General features: G+C 35.7%; 1 protein-coding gene across 3 annotated transcripts in view; it reads right to left on the reverse strand.

The window, feature by feature from the left end:
• Window positions 1-19,582, reverse strand: part of MYZAP (myocardial zonula adherens protein) — a 103,379-nt gene that overhangs the window by 30,714 nt on the left and 53,083 nt on the right. For all 3 annotated transcript variants that reach the window (XM_074234580.1, XM_074234579.1, XM_074234581.1), the window contains exons 7-10: window positions 18,527-18,652; window positions 16,753-16,881; window positions 7,090-7,175; window positions 5,976-6,081 (exon numbers count right to left, since the gene is read on the reverse strand). In XM_074234580.1, the coding sequence (XP_074090681.1) occupies window positions 5,976-6,081; window positions 7,090-7,175; window positions 16,753-16,881; window positions 18,527-18,652 (447 nt within the window). The remainder of the gene's footprint in view (window positions 1-5,975; window positions 6,082-7,089; window positions 7,176-16,752; window positions 16,882-18,526; window positions 18,653-19,582) is intronic.

Raw genomic sequence — 19,582 nt, forward strand, 5'->3', positions numbered from 1 at the left:
AACCCTAACTCTGTCCCCACTTGTGATATAAAGGGTAACTCTGACCTGCTTCATATTCAACCTGGACAGGCTGGGCCCTCCTTTCAGCCCAGAGCATACTGCCATCCCCCACCACTCCTTGGGGCTCCCAATATTGGTGTCACACTCAGGATAGACACCTGATCTGGTTTAGTCTTCCTGCAGCTCAGAGCTCAGGTGGTCCACTTCCCTCAGTCTTCCCAGGACTGAAGGTTACAGGAATGTGCCATCATTCCCTTCCTAAGAAGCTATAAAACTGTCAACTTTCACAGGCACTTCCTGAATATTTTAAACTAGTGGGGAAGGGATGCAGAGACACTGGTACTTGTCCTGAGAACTAGAGCCCAAAAAGAACAAACAAATCATATACAGTTATTGGCAATCCCTAGGTATAGTCTATACAGGGTGTGTTGTATTTCACCTGATCTCTGCTTCCTGTTAAATATGACAGGCATTCTACTTTAGAAAAATCTTCACTCTCAATCTAACTGGACAGATTCTGTAAGGTTTTTATTTATATACAAGGCTATCAGCCAGAAAGAAAGCTTTCTCTAGTCATTATTTGTGGCTCTGACAGCCTAAGAACTCCTAGAGGAGAGGAAATGGCAGGATGTAACACTCCAACCAGATGATGAAGGTCATAGATGCAGACAAACCTCCCCATCACTTGATTAAATGTGTATGCTTCTGTGATCATTCCTTTCTGGGTTTCTCTTTCTCTTATAGCTTCGGATTCCGGATTGTCAGCCTAACTTCAGTTAGCTGGGGTTTTCCTAGTGTTTAGAATAGGTTAGAGTAGAGAAAACCACAGATTGAGGAAAGACTAGGTAAATAAATTAAAGACTTGGGCACATAGTTGGCAAAAGTTTAAGTTACTGTTGTTTAATAGCACCTTAGGGAGGTACATTCCTTTCTGGACTCACCTAGGATCTAGATAATAAATAAGAAATAATTATAGCCTCTTTTCTTATGCAGTAAGCCAAGACTGCCTCTGATTACTGTTAATAGCAAAGTCTCTTGAACTGCCTTTTTATAGAGAAAGAAGTATTAGACACCCACAAAAGAGACATCAGATGGAAGGCATAATTGGAATGCTCTCTGTTAGTTGAAATGGAAAGTGCCACAGAAATAATGATTTAAGTTACTCTTTATAATAATTCTAGAAAATGATGTGTACCCATTTGTACAAATATGCAATTATAAAACCATCCACTCACATATTTTCCCCTCCCAACTAAGTCTGTGGAAAATTATGAGCTTCTTTTTCTTCTCCACATTATTTTCCCATAGGCAAGTGGGATGCTTTGGTTGGCAAAGGCAGCAGGCTGGGTCAGAGCAATTGAAGAGGTGTGAATGACCATGTTTGCTAAAGTCTGAAGGTTTAAAGAGGTGTTAACAACAGTTAAGTGCTTTGCCCAAGCCTTCAGAGGGAATGAAATTGGAAGTGAAGAGAAGAATTAACTGTCTTCCTTAGTAGATTGGTGAGTTCAACCCCATTAGTTCATCCTTCTTTATACTCCCCTTCCCTTGATTTGGGCATTAAAATATGAGGCTAATGTAAGAAAAAAAGATTATACAAATAAAAGCAAATATCTTTTTAATAATAATAAAAGAATTTACTTTCTTCTGTTCTCACTCCTCTGTTGCAATGACAACTGATAATTAATAAATCAGCATTTATTGATTGGTTAGTTGGTTCTTGTCCTTAGTTATCAAAGAAGACCAAAATGACATCACTATGTTTGAGACAAATTACAGTGTGTGTCTGACTGTGGCTGATTAGACCAATATGAGCTTGGAAAGCTCTACCACAGGTTGGGCACAGTTAGTCCTCTCACTGTATGTTAACAGTGACAAAATTTGATGCCTAATCTATGTTTGATGCATGAAATCTAATCCAAGGCAAGGCCTACCCCTCAAAAACTGTCCAGATAAGTACAATGGAGAGTAGAAAATATTTCTGTTTTGGACATATCCCTAGTCCTAATATCTTTCTCTTTGTCAAGTCCTCTGTGGAAATAGAGATTAACTGGGTGGCACTTGCTTTTGCCTTACATTCATTTGAAGTTGTAACCCTTATAGTCTTATCTATTGACCAGATAAGCCCAATTCTGTCTCAGTAAGACTGGAGAAGGAAATGGTAAACCACTCCTATCTTTGTCAAGAAAACCCCAAATGGAGTCACAAAGAATCAGACACTATTGAAACATGACACAACAACAAAGTTTATCATTCTGGTCATGTTTGAAGATCATACTCGTAGAAAACACCATAGTTTACAAAGCTGTTTCCTTTATAACAATTCTGTGAGGTGGGTAGTATAGCAATTATTCTCTTTTTGTCATGGAAAAAATTGAAATTCAAATAGGACAAACAATCTGCCCAAAGACACAGTTAATGGTAGAACTTGAACTTGGGCCCACAACTTCTGACTTTAAATTCAGCATTGTTTCTACATTTTATAAATATGTGTATATACATTTGCACAGAGAGATATATACAAAATATATTACTATACCAATAAAACAGTCTTACACATGTACACTATGGGAATGACCATATAAGTAGCCTGAAAACTTCAAGTAACAGTGAAAATCAAGTTTTTATTTTGCCTTTGTTTTTACAAATCCAGAAAAACCACATAGTTGTATGATTTAGGGTAAATTTGATTTAAAAATGTAAAGTACTCATTTTAATATATTTAGAATTTTTTCATAGACATAACTAAAAAGATATTTTATGTTATAGAGAAATGGATTAACATTTGCAATAAATGTGATCCCACAGCCTATAATAGTCATGAGCTTTCAGGCTTCAATATAGTGTAGAGGAAACTATTCAAATAATTTGCCACCAAAAGATCAGTCTTTTAGCCAGACAAACAGATATTTGGTTCACTGAACAAGATTTCCCAACTCACTTCTCAAGCACATTTGCTTCTCAAAGTCTGTCCTTATGATATGCCCTGATTTTGACTTTGTTGATTTGACCCATCTTACCCAAGTGATGGAAATACTGATATCTATCTAAATTATGGTATGCCATCATAAGATATATGGAATTTTTATAGAGTAAAAAAAACAAAGGTACTTCAGATAAAAATTTTAGAGCTAATATTTGGTCTTGAAAGTCATCTAATTCAACCTCCTACTCAATAACAGATCAGGTAGCCATCCTCTCTCCCAGAGCATCATATCCCTCTGGTGAACAGTTTTATTTAATAGATAGTTCAATTTTATGCTGAGTCTCTTTCTGATATTTTACCCTTCTGCCCTCTAAGGCAACCCAGTATAAGTCTTTGCTCACCCTGATATGACAAATTTTCAAAAATGTGAATATAAATCTCATTTCTCTCCTTAAGCTTAATCTTTCTGATAAATCTAGTCAATCCCTTCTAAAAGTCCTCACAGGATATGATTTTTGGATCCCTCATATCATTATGATCACCTTCCTCTGGATGGTAAAGTACTTTTAAGATTTCTTTGAACAACAACCAAAAAAAAGTTGCCATGTTAATCACTATGGCAACTGAGACTTCAAGCCACTCATTTCCTTTGCAACTTGAGGCAAACAAAAAATAGAAGAAATATGTAAGTGACATGCTGATTTAAAACATGATTTTTTTTAAACAAAGGAACAGATAGAGTACTCTTAAAAAAGCACCTCATTCAGGAGTATAATATTTATATTTTTAAAGTAAGATCTTATTGTGACAATAAAACTCAGAATTATAGCCAGAGGTACCATCTCTGTCATGTATGTGTAGATATACACACACACACAAACATACACACACACACACACACACACACACACACACACTTTCATTTCTCTTAGATTGTAACTTTATTTCTACAAATGGGTTGAGAGATATTAGTAGTATTTACAGGAGTTTATCTGGGTAAGCTAGAAATGTATATAACAGCAGATATGGACATTCACTATAATTTCCTCTCCTCTTGCCCTAGGTCTCCAGTTATGTTTCGAATTTGAGATGAGATTTCCAAACCACGAAAGAAAATGAAAGACAGAATGTCTGAATATGAAATGTTTGTTGAAATGAATTGCCTAAATTTGACTGTAGCTCTTATAAACTTGAGCAATGATAGCACAACCAGAAACTTACATATATGTGCTTAACACAATATCTGGAAATTTAGTTATCTATTGCCAGATTATGGGGAAAACATGAGACAACATGATTCCATGTAGAAGGGAACATTTCAAAAAATGTCAAATATTTTCAATTTAAGAAGTGACATGGTATAGGAGAGGGAAAAGAAAGTTAATATTCTCAAAAAAAGGAAAAGATTTTGCTACCAAACTAGGGGCAATTCAGGAATCAATAGCAAAAACAGACCATTCTATAGTTTCCTCAATATCTACCTTTAGAGAAACATTGAATGTAATCTCTCATAGGTTGCAATGGAACAAGAAAAGATTCCTGATTCTGAGTTCCTGGGCACTAATGGGTGCAAACTCTGCCTACAGTAAGTAACTAACAAAAAAAAGCACATTTTCCCTTAGGGAAGTGACTCCATAACAATAGCCAATAGGGCTGCTCTTCTTATGGTACAGGTACCATGGGTGCCAGAGCAGCTAACAAGATGTACAAGGGGTGGCAAAGGGGAGGGATGTGTGGGTCTGGTCATCTTTTCCCTTTATATTATGGACATAACAACAATCCCAAAAAGCCAGCTTCAACAATAAAAAATTCACAAAATACAACATTATATGATTTCTTTTCTCATTTTAAGCCAAGATGATAATGAAATCATATTTTAAAGCAACTAAATAGAAAGTTATCCCTTTCCTAGTCCACAACCCAATCTCAGCTGTAATTCCACCATTTTTCTATATTGACAAAATATAATCAACAAATTTCAGAACTTTACAACAATGCCCAATATAAATATATATCTTTTCTATATTTACTCTGCTCACCAGGGGTCTAATTAGGTTGAAACCTCCCTTTTTTATGAGAAAGGGAATCAGACCCTGAGGAATTTTTACTAACCAACTGGAATGTCAATGCCTCTCTTTTTAATCAGGTTTGCAAATGAAATGGCACTGGAAGTAATTTTAAAATTTGTGCAAGGAAAAAGACTCACCAAATACATAACTAGTGGCATACTATATCCCAGTACCAAACAACTAATATATATGTACTTTATGACATAAATCAGGGGTTATGAACTTCACCCCGCTCCAAAGGTAAGGGGAAACTTTGTAGAAGTAAAAAGTAGCTTAATTTTCAAGTGTTTTTTTTTAAATATAAAATACTTGACTTACCTACTATGTCAGTTAAGAAGAGGGAACATGAAACTTTCTTCAAAAAGTACAAAAGATATTAATTATATAGTTTGATTTTTACATGCTAGATAGTTTAGGGAGGAGAAAGATAAAGGAAAAGAGTAAGGAACAAATAGGAAAATAGAGAAAGAGGGAAAACATAGATGAGGAAAGGATAAAGTAGGTGAGAGAAAGAAGGCAATGGAACAAAGGAAGATAAAGGAATAAAAGGAAAGGAAGGGGTTAAAAGGAGAGAGGCTAGAGGAATAAGAGATAAAGTTAGAGATAGAGTCATTTCAGTGGTGACCACTAGTTGAGATTAGCACTTTCATCATACCCCATTGTAGCTTGGATTATGGGTATCATAATAAGTTATCACAACCCTTTGAAAACTGTTCAACTGATTAATTACTAGAATACGTTCAACTGTTTAATCTTTTAACCTCAGGAATCTCTATTGTGAATGGGATAGCCACAGAAACCGGAGCTGTGGCCATTAATCCCTGTGCTAAAATGATTGTGGTTAGAATAATTTGACCCAAGAGCCGATGAAATCACACAGAGACCTAAAGCTAGACCACTGGCCAGAGAGTACTCATTCTTAATTGGCTGTTAAAGTCCATGGGCAGCATTTTTGACATTATACTAGTTTATGAAAAACTCACCTCCTCAACCATCTGTTTGACTTTCTTCTGTTGACAATGGACCATGTCATCCAGGTGTCTAATTCGCTCTCGCAGGCTAGCCGCTGCCTCCTCCAGTTGCTGATACCTGACATCAGGAGAATATAAAACAACTAAATTACTTTCGGAGGGGACATAATCACATATAATCATACTGTTAAAGAAATATAGTCTAATAGCAAGATGTGAAATCCCGCATCTTTGTATGTGTATTCATTAGTAATACTTATTCAGTAGAAATATTTCTTTAAGTACCCACTAATAAATTGGATTGTTAAAAAGAACCATAACCATGCCTATATCTATATTGATGAAAGGAAGAAAAAGTTGAAAGAGAAAAGCTAGGCTTGTATGAAAGTATAGTTAAAAAGTCCTTCAGATCCATTATTTTATATGATCCTCACAATAATCCTTGAAGGTAATGGGACAGTCATTACCATCAGCATTTTCATAGAAGAAAGAGGCTCAGAGAGATTAAATAATTTGCCCCAGATTACATGGCTAGTGATGGAATTTTATCTTAAACTTTAGTCTTTTGACACCAACTTCAATACTCTTACACTTGTAAGTCAAAGACCTTGACCAATGATTGGTCTAAAGGAAAGAGAATCATTTTGGAAAATAAGTATTTTTATTTTCTAATAGCAAATCTTTCTATAGTTCTTTGTTTATATCCTTTCCTTTGTCTCTATTTCATTTTAACTTCCAGCATACTTTTTCAAGGAGATGCATTTGTCCAAATTAAATTGTAAACTTCTTGAGGGAAAAGGACAGTGTTATTTTTTTCTTTGTAGGATACCTAATGTCTAGTAGAGTCAGCATTTAATAAGTGGTTTGTTCAATTCACTATATTTTATTCCAAACAATATTTTGTGGAATTCTGGGTTTTAATGTGGCATCTTTATATGACCAAATAGGGCCAAAAATAATCATTTATGTGTCCAACATACAAACTACCAAAACTCCATACAAATGGAATCACTGATGTGAAAATGAGAGCTCTATCTAGGCAAGATATTGCCCAGAGAGACAAAATTTCAGTGACAAATGCTAGACTACTGAGGGCGTTCATTTTAAGACAAGAGATATAGCTTACCTTTCTCTGTCAAAATTTGTGCCAACAATTTCTCCTGACATTTCCGTCTCATGCTGAAGTAGTTGTAGCTGAAGTTGCTGACGCTCCTTATACAAAGAGAAACATTTCTAAATTGACTCATCAAAAAAAAAACCTTCAAAGAAATTATGCATATATTAAACTCAGTTTAACCAGCTCTAAACAAAGCTCAAATGTCTATAATAGGGTTAGTTTTGTTTGTACATTCTACAACCAAATTTTAGGAGAAATAAACATATTAGAATTAAGGGGATTGAAAATATGGATTAGCTATTTCTTTTTTTTTATTTTGTTTTTAGTTGTTTTTTTTCAAGGCAATGAATTTAAGTGGCTTGCCCAAGGCCACACAGCTAGGTCATTATTAAGTGTCTGAGGTCAGATTTGAACTCAGGTCTTCCTGATTCCAGGGCCAGTTCTCTATCCAGTGTGCCACCTAGCCGCCTCTGAATTAGCTATTTCTTAAAGTTCCAAAACATGTTAGAGAGACCAGGGTATGTCACAAGTTCTGCACAACCTTGACTTACATTTCTATGTATCCTACTATTCTATAGCTCTAGAATTATAGGATCTTAGATTTAGAACTGGAAGGAACATTAGAGTCCTTCCTTCAGGTTTTACCAACATCATTTTACAGATGAGGGAGCTGAGATTTAACTTGACCAAAGTAACAAGTTTATAAGTCTTGGAAGTGGGATTTAAACCTAGATTTTTCTGGCTCCTGGTCCAAAACACTATCTATTATGCAGCATTGTTTCTCTACATAGATATGCTCTTAATGAGTACCTTTGGGGCACTACAATATCTTCAACTCCCTTTTGAATAATCAACAAAAATGCAAATTGGGTTTTAAGTATTTCTTTCTTCCAGTTCTTGAAATTTAATAATCCTACTATGTCATGCTAATTAACTAACACAAAATTCCACAGTCATTCTGGGAAAATGGGAGTCTATACAGTCTAATACAGTCTATTCTAAAAATTAGTCTTGCTAAGATAAATGAGCAGGTCATTTGTACTTGAGAACTAGAATGGAGGCACTAAACTCTTTCCAGAAATATTTCACAACTCAAAATTTCAGATGAGAGGGAATTGTTTGGTTTTTTGAGTGGACTGTCAACATTGAGAAGTCATGTTGTATGAGAAAAATGGCCCATAACCCTTTCTGTCCTACAAGGGGAAATGCAGATATTATTATATCTCCTTTTTAGATGAGGAAACTGAGACACAAATAGTGAATGGTGAACCTAATCTTCTGGCTCCAAATTTGTCACTCCTTCCACATATAAGGATCATAAGAAAGATCTGGGGACATTTAGCCTGGAGAAGAGAAGACTTAAGAAGAGAATGATTAGGGGCAGCTAGGTGGACACAGTGGATAAAGTACCGGCCCTGGAGTCAGGAGGACCTGGGTTCAAATCTGGTCTCAGACACTTAATAATTACCTAGCTGTGTGGCCTTGGGCAAGCCACTTAACCCCGTTTGCCTTGCAAAAAAAAAAAAGAGAAAGAATGATTTAAGTAACTGAATTATGGTCAAATGGTAAAATAATAGATTTATTTTGCACTACTCAAAAGGAAAGAACTTCAAACCATGAGATATCACCATAATACAGTTTACAACTTAAAATAAAAACTTCCTAACAAAGAAATAAGCTGTTCAACAATGCCTCCTGAGGTAATAAATTTACTGTCACTAAAATTAAGCAGTGAGACTAAGTAACCAACTACTGGAAAAGTTGTAATGCAAATGGTATCAAACTCAAATAGAAATAGTTGCCATTAAACTATATAAGGATCCTTGCAGGTCACATATTGAATTAGAAAATCACATATTAATATTACCTATATATTATTATGCTTTTATTTTTTGATAAATATTTCCCAATTATAGTTTAATCTGGAAGAGTCCATAAGAGTGAGCTTTGAGGGTGCAGATGATCCATGGGCCATTGTGTTTGATAACTCTTCCAATAGAAGATAAACTTTGATATTTGAGTTCAAGCATTTAAATGAGTTTTTTATTCTTATAAGAGAAAGGGAAAAGGTTTCTTGTTTCTCTTCTCCCCACAAAAATTCTACTCCCATACCTCACAATGAATCTTTCAGTGAGACTGAGAAACAATAGAACTACTGTCAAGATTAGTTGGTGCCCCAAAATGAAAGCCTTCAGTTTTTTATTTGTTTGTTTATTATTGTATTTAGTCTGTATACATTTTGTATACATTGCTATGTGTACCCTTATTATTGAGTCTTTGGAGGAGGATATTGCTTAGTTCTTGCTCTTCACATTCCGAAGATCTATCACAGTAGACATTTAGTATATGTTAATTGATTGATTGGTTGGTTGAGTCTCTAAAGCAGATTTATGGAAAGAAACAGAAAAATAATTATATAGGAGAAGGAAATATATATATATATATATGTATATATACATATATATATATATATATATGGAGAGAGAGAGAGAGAGAGAGAGAGAGAGAGAGAGAGAGAGAGAGAGAGAGTATCCACCAGGATGAGATCACAAGTCTGTGAAAGGACTCATTAATAAACTACAGGAGAAAAAAAGGTAATAAAACAGGACCACAGGATCTAACTTCAAGTTTAATTTGGATCAAGATAATATTTTCAATATTGTGAGTGAGGGGAACTATAAATTAAGCCTTATAATTGACAAATCATTCATGAAGTAGAAATTTGCCCTTGAGCAATGTCCAAAAATAGAAGAAGCAAGGTCAGGAGATGGGAAGTAAGGATACAAACAGTACCACAATTCATTTTCCCTGGCAGGCTGTTCACATACCTGATAAGGTTCTGGCAGCATTTCTGCTCTCAAAGATTTATAAGTGGGAGTGCAGATTGGGAATAGGGTGGGAAGAAGGGTTGTAATTTGGCATGCCATATTTTAGTTTAGCAAGGGAGACATTTCTCCAGCCCTAAATAGAAATGATCTTTTAGAGGAGAGAGGAGAACTGTTCCAAAGCCATGAAGAGAAAGTCATAACGACTTTGGAGGCATTTGTATGCTTAAGCACAAGTTTACAGGAAATTCAGACTAAGAAATAACCAATTATGAGGCAGTTAGGTGACACAGTAGTTGGAGCATCAGCCCTGGAATCAGGAGGTCCTAAGTTCAAATCTGACCTCAGACACTTGATACTTAATAGTTGTATGACTTTGGTTAAGTCACTTAACCTCACTGCCCCATAAAAGCCAGGGCGGGGGGTGGGGAAGAAAGAACGAAATACCTAATTCACAAATGACTGGTATAACAAACGAAACTCTGAAATGGGAGTTTAGCTCAAACACTTAAGTTGTTTTGGACTCAGTTTCCTCACCTGTAAAACTAGGGGATTGGATGAGATGATTTCTGGAGTCCTTTTTGGTTCTAAAACCAGGTAAAATAAGAAGTTACCAAAAAAGCATGAAGTTAATGTAATTTAAGTGAACTTTTCCCCCATCTGCTGTTCACCCCCTAAAACTGCTTCCTTCCAAGGTGGTACCTACCCTCAGGAGTATTTGAGCATGTTAAATCCTTCTTATTCCAGAAAGGTTTTATACAAATTGCTTCAAGTTTTAAAACAAAAGGGTCAGTTGTCATCCTGGCTACTAGGGAAGGCTGACATCCCAACAATTGAGGTTCTTAACCTTCTTGTATATCATAGAGCCAGCCTTCTCACGGTCTTGTAAAGCCTATGGATCACTTCTCAGACAGTCAGTCACCAGTATTTATTAGGGGCCTACTACACATCAGCACTGTACTAAGTGCTGGAGGATATAAAAGGCAAAAAAAAAAAATTCCCTGTTGTTAAGGAGTTCATAGTCTAAAGGAGAAAATAAGCAAAATATAAACAAAGGGTAGCTAGGTGGAACAGTGGATGGAGAACAGGATTTGGAATCAGGAAGACTTGTGTTCAAATATGATTTCAGACATTTACTAGTAAGCCAACTTAAACATATTGTCTCCAAAAAACAAAACAACACCAAAGCACTAACATATACATATGTGTGTGTGTATATCTATCTATCCTCCTATTCCTTACTGAATGGCACCAGAAATTAAGCTGGAATTATCAATACTATTTCAACTAAATTGTTGGGTAAATAGACTTTACTGATTTAGCCTAGGAACAAAATCGCCATTTATTTCTGTGAGAACATATGTACCAAGTTTCAAACAACAGACATAAACTTTTTGAATAAAATCTGGTCTAAATGAAAACTATCTATAATGGTTAGTCATCCCTCTGTTGCTTTCTTCCTTTAAAATCAGATATTAAGTAGATTTCAATGTTATACCAACACTGCTTAATTGCACTTCTGGCTAAGTCTGGCAGACCAGATAGTAGGCTACTGTAGTTGTCCAAATATAATTGCACCGGGGTGGTGACAATGTTAAAGGAGAGAAGGGGGCATAGTCCAATTAATGCAAAGGTGAATACACCAAGTCTTGGCAACAGATTAGATACAAGTGAGGATAGAGAGAGGTGAATGATAGTGAAGAGTTGAGGATGATAATAGACTGCAAAACTGGAGAACTGGGAGGATGTTGGTGCTCAGGACAGTAATAGGGAAGTCTGACAGGTGGGGAGGGTTTAGGGGGAAAAGATAAGTTTAGATAGGATATAATTGAGTTTAAGATATCTCCTAGACATTCAGTTAGAGATATCTTAAAAAGCAATTGGAGATTCAAGACTAGAGGTCATCAGAGAGGATAAGCAGATTTGAGAAACCTTAGCATAGAGATTATAATTAAATTCAGGGAAGCTTATGAAATCTCCAAGAGTTCTACTGAAAGAAGAAGAGGGTCCAAAAACAGAGCCCTGAGGGGCACCTATGGCTAGAGAATGTGATCTGGAAGATCTAGAAAAGACTTACAAAGAGTAATCTGAAAGTTAGAAGAACCAGGAGAGAGTGTGTTGGATAACCTAGAGATAAAACATTATCAGGAAGAAGAGAGTGATCAACAACATCAAGGGTTGCAGAAAGGTCAAGAATGAGGATGGGGGGGGGGAATCCATTAGATTTAGTGATGAAAAAATTATCAGTGACTTTAGTAAAAGAACTTTTGAAGGAATGATGAGGTCAGAAGTCAGACTGTAAGGATTTAAGAAGGAAGCAGAGCAGCAAAACTGAAGTTACTTAATGTAGATGGTCTTTCCAAATTTGCAAAACAGATACCATAATCTGAACATCAAGTGAACAGTTTAATTAAGAAACCACCAGATAAGAAAAGTAACTTACCATGTTCACTAAAGAAATCATAGGAACAACAGGAGCCTTTGCTTTGGGGAAAGGAAAGAGCAAAGGTTGACATCTTTGCAATCACCCCTCCAGGATCATTAAGCACCTTCTTCAGACTTATCAAAACTTCGAGGCGATCTGAATGGCTAATGTGCTAGCTCCCAGGGGTTTGATAAGAATTGTAAAGAATTTACTCACCCTAATTAGTCTATGATTAAGACCTGGATCTTCTAGCTGACATAAACCTTTTCGTTTTGACTCATGGGATCATAGATAAAGAGTGGAGAAGTCTCCCAACCCCACCTTCTAGTATTTACATAGTCCTTTAAAGTTGTATATACTATCTCATCTTATCCTAATAATAAGCCTGTGAGGTAGGTGCTATAAATATTCCCATTTTACAAGTGAAGAAATTGTGATTTAGAGAGGTTAAGTGATTTGTCCAATTCTCTGAAGAGATAAGATCTTCCTGTCTCCAGGTTTAGCACTCTATTCACTGTACCACTTAGTTGCTACTGTACCACCTACTCATCCTCATTTGGGATAAGTAAATATCTATCAGTCCTCATGCCATAGCAGTTAGTTCAGGGGTAATATTAAAAAAAATCTTAAAGCATAAAAAAGCCTTGAGGAGGTATTTAACATTGAGGAGACAAGGAGGAGTGGTGAAGCTGATAACTTTTGCCTGGCTACCATTCTGGCAAAGGCTACTGTACTCTTTACAGAATATTAGGCAAGAAGAGATGGGGAGGATCAGGAATGAAAGCCTGGGCCCAAGAACCTAGATCACATAGAATAGAATCTGAAGTATATAGTAATGTAATAGATAAGGGAGAGTGAGAGAGGACAGCCCAATTTATTGAAGAAGGGTTTCTGATCTAAAAAATCCACAACAAATTTAGTTTTAAAATAACCTTGGTCTGAGTAAAATGAAAAGAAGCAGAAGAGCAATTAATATAATAATAACAACATTGTAAAAACAAACTTCCAAAAATTTAAGAACTCTAATTAATTCAAAGACCAACCAGAATTCCAGATGAAGGACAACAAACTCAAAGTGCAGAATGAGACACATTTTTGAACATGAATAACACATGTTTTGCTTGACTATGCATATTTGTTGCAGGGTTTGTTTTTCTTTTTTAGAAGAGAAATGGGAGGAAGATTAAATAGATTTTTATTAATTAAAATTATTCATCTAATTTTAAAAAATATCCTAAGGATCCCACAAAGACTTCTAAATCAGAGATATTAAATCTAGAGTTCCAAAGAGTTACTTGGCAGTGTCGATCAACCATAAGTAATAGAGATGGCATGATTTGATTTATTCCAATTCCTGGATCCTTCTAACTTTTAATATTAATTGTTATGTCAAGAAGTATGGGGAAATATAGTGTCAGCAGCTGTTTTGGGGGTGGAGAAGTTATAGCAGAGCATTTAAAAGAATTCATTTTCTTCTAGGAAAAAAAAACAGAAATGATTTGAGGATCACTTGAAAAACTCAAACCAAGTAACTCGAAAATTAAAACACTGGTTTGGTGACAAAAGACAAGGGGTCCATTTTGGTTTGTTCCAACATGGTGAATGTGTTAGGGGACATTTTGAGCTTAACAACTTGTGAGTTTGCTTCTGCACAATTCCTTCAATAAGAAACAGTGAGTTTGCCTACATAAATCATAACAATTACACAGCCCTTTTTGTAGTAGCAAAGTATTGGAAATAAAAAAAAATTGTTCATCACCTGGAGAATAGTTCAACAAATTATGGCACATGAATATTTACTGTGCTGTAAGAAATGATATGTGTGATGAAAATACCTGTATGAACTAATATAGAGAATCAAGAAAACAAGATATGCAGTAGCTACAACAATGTGAATAAAAAAACAATTACAAACCAAACATCAAAAGTGAATGTAGCAAAATTATAAAGATCAAACAAGACTCAAATCTAGTTATGAGAATATCCTCCCCGCAACCTACCCCTTTAAGTAAATGGGATGTCCACAGGTATTACACATTGTACATGTAATTCAATCAGTTAAGCTAATTGTTTTCCCTCCCTTAAAAATGGTATTGACCATATGGTGTCTTAGTGGATAGAACACTGAACCTAGAATCAGGAGGACCTGAATTTAAATCCAACCTATGTAACTCTGGGTAAGTCAATTTACCTCTGCTTGCCTTTATCCACTGGAGATGGATATGGCTAATCACTCCAGTACTTTTGCCAACAAAACACCATGGACAGTTCAGTCCATGGGAACAACAAGGATCAGACAAGATTGAACAACAAAATAACAACAAATATGGAATGGTGTTCCAGGAAGAGGATGAGAAGGCAATACTTGGTATTATTAGAGTGATGTAAGAAATAGAAGACATCAATAAAATCTGTTTTAGAAAAAGAAACAGTGAGAATACAGAAAATTGTACCTTTCCACAACAATTCAAAAGCTACAACCCTTCCAACATCCACTTCCACAAGGAAAACTTCAGAGCTTTGTAGAGGTAAAGTGCCAATGTTTATTATATATCTTCTGATACAATAGGAGCTGTGATTAGAGAGAGGCTCATCTTCACCACCTCCACCCCCCATGCCTTTCTCCTATGGCTACCTTAGAGTGGGGGCCTGTCCAAGATGCTACTACTACTACTCTGCTATCAAGGTCAAGTAGTTTGTGCATTTCTTAACCATTTAACACATAAACCTGTTCTATCATTGTATTAGATTTCTATCTCTTTTTCATGATGGAATTTTTGAACCCCAATTTCATTTTCCTTATAAGTCCTTTAGTTTTTATTGTATCACTTTTCCATAGTGTGGTACTTTGGAGGATTGCATATGCCTACTTAGAGTAGAACTGCCAGTATCTAAATCTATCAGGTATCACCCCCCAACAGAAAATTTAGGGCTATTTAGAAAATATCACAGAGAGATCATAGTTCTAAAGAGCTTCTCAAACCATTTACTTTAATTCCCTCTGTAAAACAGATGATGAAACTGAGATCAAGAGAGGGTAAATGATTTGCCCAAAGTTGCTCTAGATTCTTTGATGCCAAATCCATTGATGGTTCTTTTATACCATACTGTCTCTAGGTAAGGTACATGTCTACAGAGAAAAAGGACTCCCTCTTATAGTCCACTTATTATTTTAATTTTCAACAAGCTTATTAGAGGATTTAGCCAGTCAGCAGGAGAGAATTGGCATTCCTAGGGAAAAGTAGGTCAGATTATTACAAACTGAAGTAAACTTCTATGCACCCCAAATGTACACATTAGCTTTATTGAAAGTCACTAGGAGCCCTCAGGCTCCATAAACACTGAATTTACTACATTTCCTATTTCAGTTAATCCCTGCCCAAGCACTAGAGAGCTATGAATTTTTCATTTAACAAAAGGCAAAACCTCTTTTGAAATTTTTGCTTGGGGGCCCCAAATTTCACCTCGAGGAACTGGCTTATATTTTTACTTGAGGGAGTGAAAATAACTATTTAAGTTTAATACAGTCAGTACCAGCTCCTTCTTCCTGTTTTTCTCCATAATAGTATTTAAGACACTGGGATTTCCTTTCTCCCAAGTTTCTGAGGAGTTGCTATTGTCAGTGGCTTCAATAAGGTCACCTGGCTTAGCAAAAATAGTCAAAAAGGGTCTAGTCACAATTGCCTAATTATTTTAGTCCCGATCCATCAAACATAATTAGAAGCTATGCAATCAATAAGTATTTATTAAGTGATTACTATATATCAGGCCATGACATAATTGAGTAGAAGCTACTTTTTTCCTTTTTTTCTTTTCTCTTCCCATCTCTTTTATTTTACTTCTTTATTTTCTTTATTCTTTTCTTTCCCCTAACCAATTCTTCTCCTTAGACTTCTCTCTTCTATGACTTTAGTAACCAGTTATCCTCTTTTCTCAAATTTTTTGGTTTTAGAATTCTTTTAAACTCTTAAAATACTTAAAATACTTAAATACTTAAATACTTAATACTTAAATACTTAAAATACTTAAGGATCCAAAGAACTTTTATTTATGAGTTATAATTACCACTGTTTACTGTTATTTAGAGCTAAAATTTCATAATTATTATTATGAAAATATTTTTGACCTCGCAGAACCATTGTAGACACCCCTAGGAGTCCCCAAACCACATTTTAGCAACCTCTGCTCCATCACCCAGCTCACAACATCCTCCTATAAAAAGGTGTCCTACAGTCTACATCCCTGTTCTCCCACCACTACAGTATGCTCACTGGTGTCAGGAAAAACTTTTATATTTACATTTATAATGCATAACATGAAATGAAAAGAGTTGGGGGGTACTGGTGTAAGATTTGGATTTAGAGAGTTGTGACAGTGCTTGGGAGTTTGGGAGAAAAGGAGAAAGGAGAGTTTTTTAGATACCTTTTCCATACGTTCAATTAGTCTGTCCAGCTCCCCAATCCTTTGGTCTCGTTCCTCAAGACTGGTCTCTGCTACTTGCATCTTGATATTGGCTTCTTCAATGGCTTTCAGAAAATTATTGGTTTCTTCCTTTAAAATAAACACTTGTCTTAACATGCAGTTTGTCCACATTCCTCTTAATTCAACCATCTTTATTTTAGGAATACAAAGGAAAGTTCAAGTCTCATCAAGGATGGGATCATTTTAAAAACTTTATTTGAAAACAAGGAAAACCTATTTATAGGGTCATAGATGTAGACCTGGAAGGGATCCAAGAAATCATTAAGTCCAACTACTTCATTTTGTGGATGAGGAAAGTAGAAGTCTTCCCTAAGGGTCATAGTAGCAAAATCAGCATTCCAACACAGATCCTCAGACTCTAAATTCAACACCCTTTATCTGTTTCATTAAATCTATAACATCCTTTAGCATTTAGACCCCATATACCATATGGACTATATTTTCCTTCATGGTAACTATAGTAGGAGTAGAGATAAGAAACTAATTACCCTGTGTTAGTTTTTTTTTTAGGTTTTTGCAAGGCAAATGGGGTTAAGTGACTTGCGCAAGGCCACACAGCTAGGTAATTATTAAGTGTCTGAGGTCAAATTTGAACTCAGGTACTCCTGACTCCAGTGCTCTATCCACTGCACAACCTAGCCCCCCCCCCAAGTGTTGGTTCTAAGGGAGCTTAAGCAGCATTTGAGTAGTCAGAGGAGGTATTCTTCCTACTTATATACAAAGGAATGCCATTTAACTTTGTTAAACAGAACAATTTCACTATCTGGTTTCCATTTACCACCATGGTTTCCACATGCAGTAAATCTAAAAAGTTCTGCCACCATTACTCAGCATTTAACTATATGCTCCCTGGGCTTAGTTTGCTTCCCCTTTTCAATCACAAATTCTCATTTGATTGAGTAAATAAATGAATCAATCAATCACTCACCAAACATTTTCTGAGTCTATCATGGATGGGTCATTATATTAAGAGAGATGGGAGGTATAAAATGCATAAAATATGGTCCCTGCCCTTTCAAGTTTACAGTGTTTCTTGTGAGGTTAGAAGACATAGGAATCAAGATGGTAGAGTGAAAAGAGCTGACCCTGGAGTCAGGGAACCTGAGTACAAATCCTGATTAAGATACTTCTGTGTGAACCTTGGGCAAGTTATTCAAACTCCCTTTTTTATTTCCTCATTTATAAAATGATTGCTTCTGAGGTCACTTTCAGTTCTTGATTCTGTGTACATAAATAATTATTATAAGGAGTATAATAACATAAGTATGTAATAAAAAAAATGTACCAACTCCTTCCTGGTGGAAGGAGATCCTTTTTGTAATTGAGGAAGACTTCATAAAAGAGGCTACATTTCTGCCAAACTCTTAAGAACACTTTGATTTTAAACTGTTAGAGAGATGGGGAAAATAGTATGGAAGAAGAAAAACTAATGGTGAATCTAAAGGAGAATGAAGACTTCAATTTGCCATGTAGGGAATATATCTGGCTATTTTTAAGAATATAAGATTGGAAAGGCAGATTATGGAAGAGCTTAAATGTCAAGTGATGAAGCTTGAAAATAATTTGGTAGATCTTGGGAAATTATTGAGGGATTTTTGAGAAACAAATAGAATCCTCCTGTTCTATAGCCCTATGATTATGATGACATTGAAGATGAGGACAGAAAAAAAAAAATTCTCTCTTTGCTTTTCATTGCAGAGTTCCCCAAACATACCAGGAGGGCCTCTTTCTCTGCATTGTGTTTTTGCTGTTCTTGCTGGAGCTTTTCTTCATACTGACTATAGAGTTTCTTGGTCATTTCTCTCATGACATCAGCATTGGCTTCCTGGGAAGATTCTACCTATAAAAGGGAGAAACATAAGGGTCAAACCATTTGCAGATGAAATAGGTATGAAATAGAGGTAAGAGGTATGTATATACAGATATATATATATATATATATACATATATATATATATATATACAGACATATAATTTACTAGTTTTGTGACCCTAGACAAGTCACTTAACCTTGTTTTGTCTCCATTCCACATCTGTAAAATGAACTGTAGAAGGAAAGATAGCACTCTGGTATCTTTGCCAAGAAAATTCCAAACTGAATCACAAAAAGTCAGACAAGACTGAAAATAATGCAACAACCAAAAAATATGTATACCTAAACACAACACACACAAGCCTAGGGAGTTTAAATAACTTGCCCAAAGTAGTAAGTGTTAGAATCAATATTTGAACTTGGGTCCTCTGATTACATAATCATTGTTTTTTTTCCCACTGGATCATGATATTGCAGGTTTCATGTACATGAAAGTACATGGAATTGTCCCCCATATTCTAATGTTCCCACTAGGCTTATCAATATTCTGATTTAATGTTATCACTATTCCTCCTTGTGCCTGGGTCATATCTAAATGATATGGGGAAAAAACCCTTGTCTTATCAAATCATTCATTTCTTTAGTTTTGTTTTTTGTTACTAAGATTTAAATTGAAAATTGTTTGTAGTAACACATCCCTGTAATCTCTGTTTCTAGGGGAAAGCCCAGGTTGGTAGAGAATCCGATCTTGGGAGTTCTGAGTTACAGAGAGTTAAAATGTATTGAGTGCCCATACTAAGACCAGGGTCTGTAAAGTGACCCCCTGGGATCTGGGGGTAAGGGGATTGTTCCAGGTCAGAAATGGATCAGGTCAGAAGCTCCCATGCCAATCAGCAATGGATCTGCCTGTGAGTGACTGCTGTACTTCCAATCTAGATGAAATAGGGAGAATCAATC

The sequence above is a fragment of the Macrotis lagotis genome, chromosome 4 (genome assembly GCF_037893015.1).
Source record: "Macrotis lagotis isolate mMagLag1 chromosome 4, bilby.v1.9.chrom.fasta, whole genome shotgun sequence".
Taxonomy (NCBI): domain Eukaryota; kingdom Metazoa; phylum Chordata; class Mammalia; order Peramelemorphia; family Peramelidae; genus Macrotis; species Macrotis lagotis.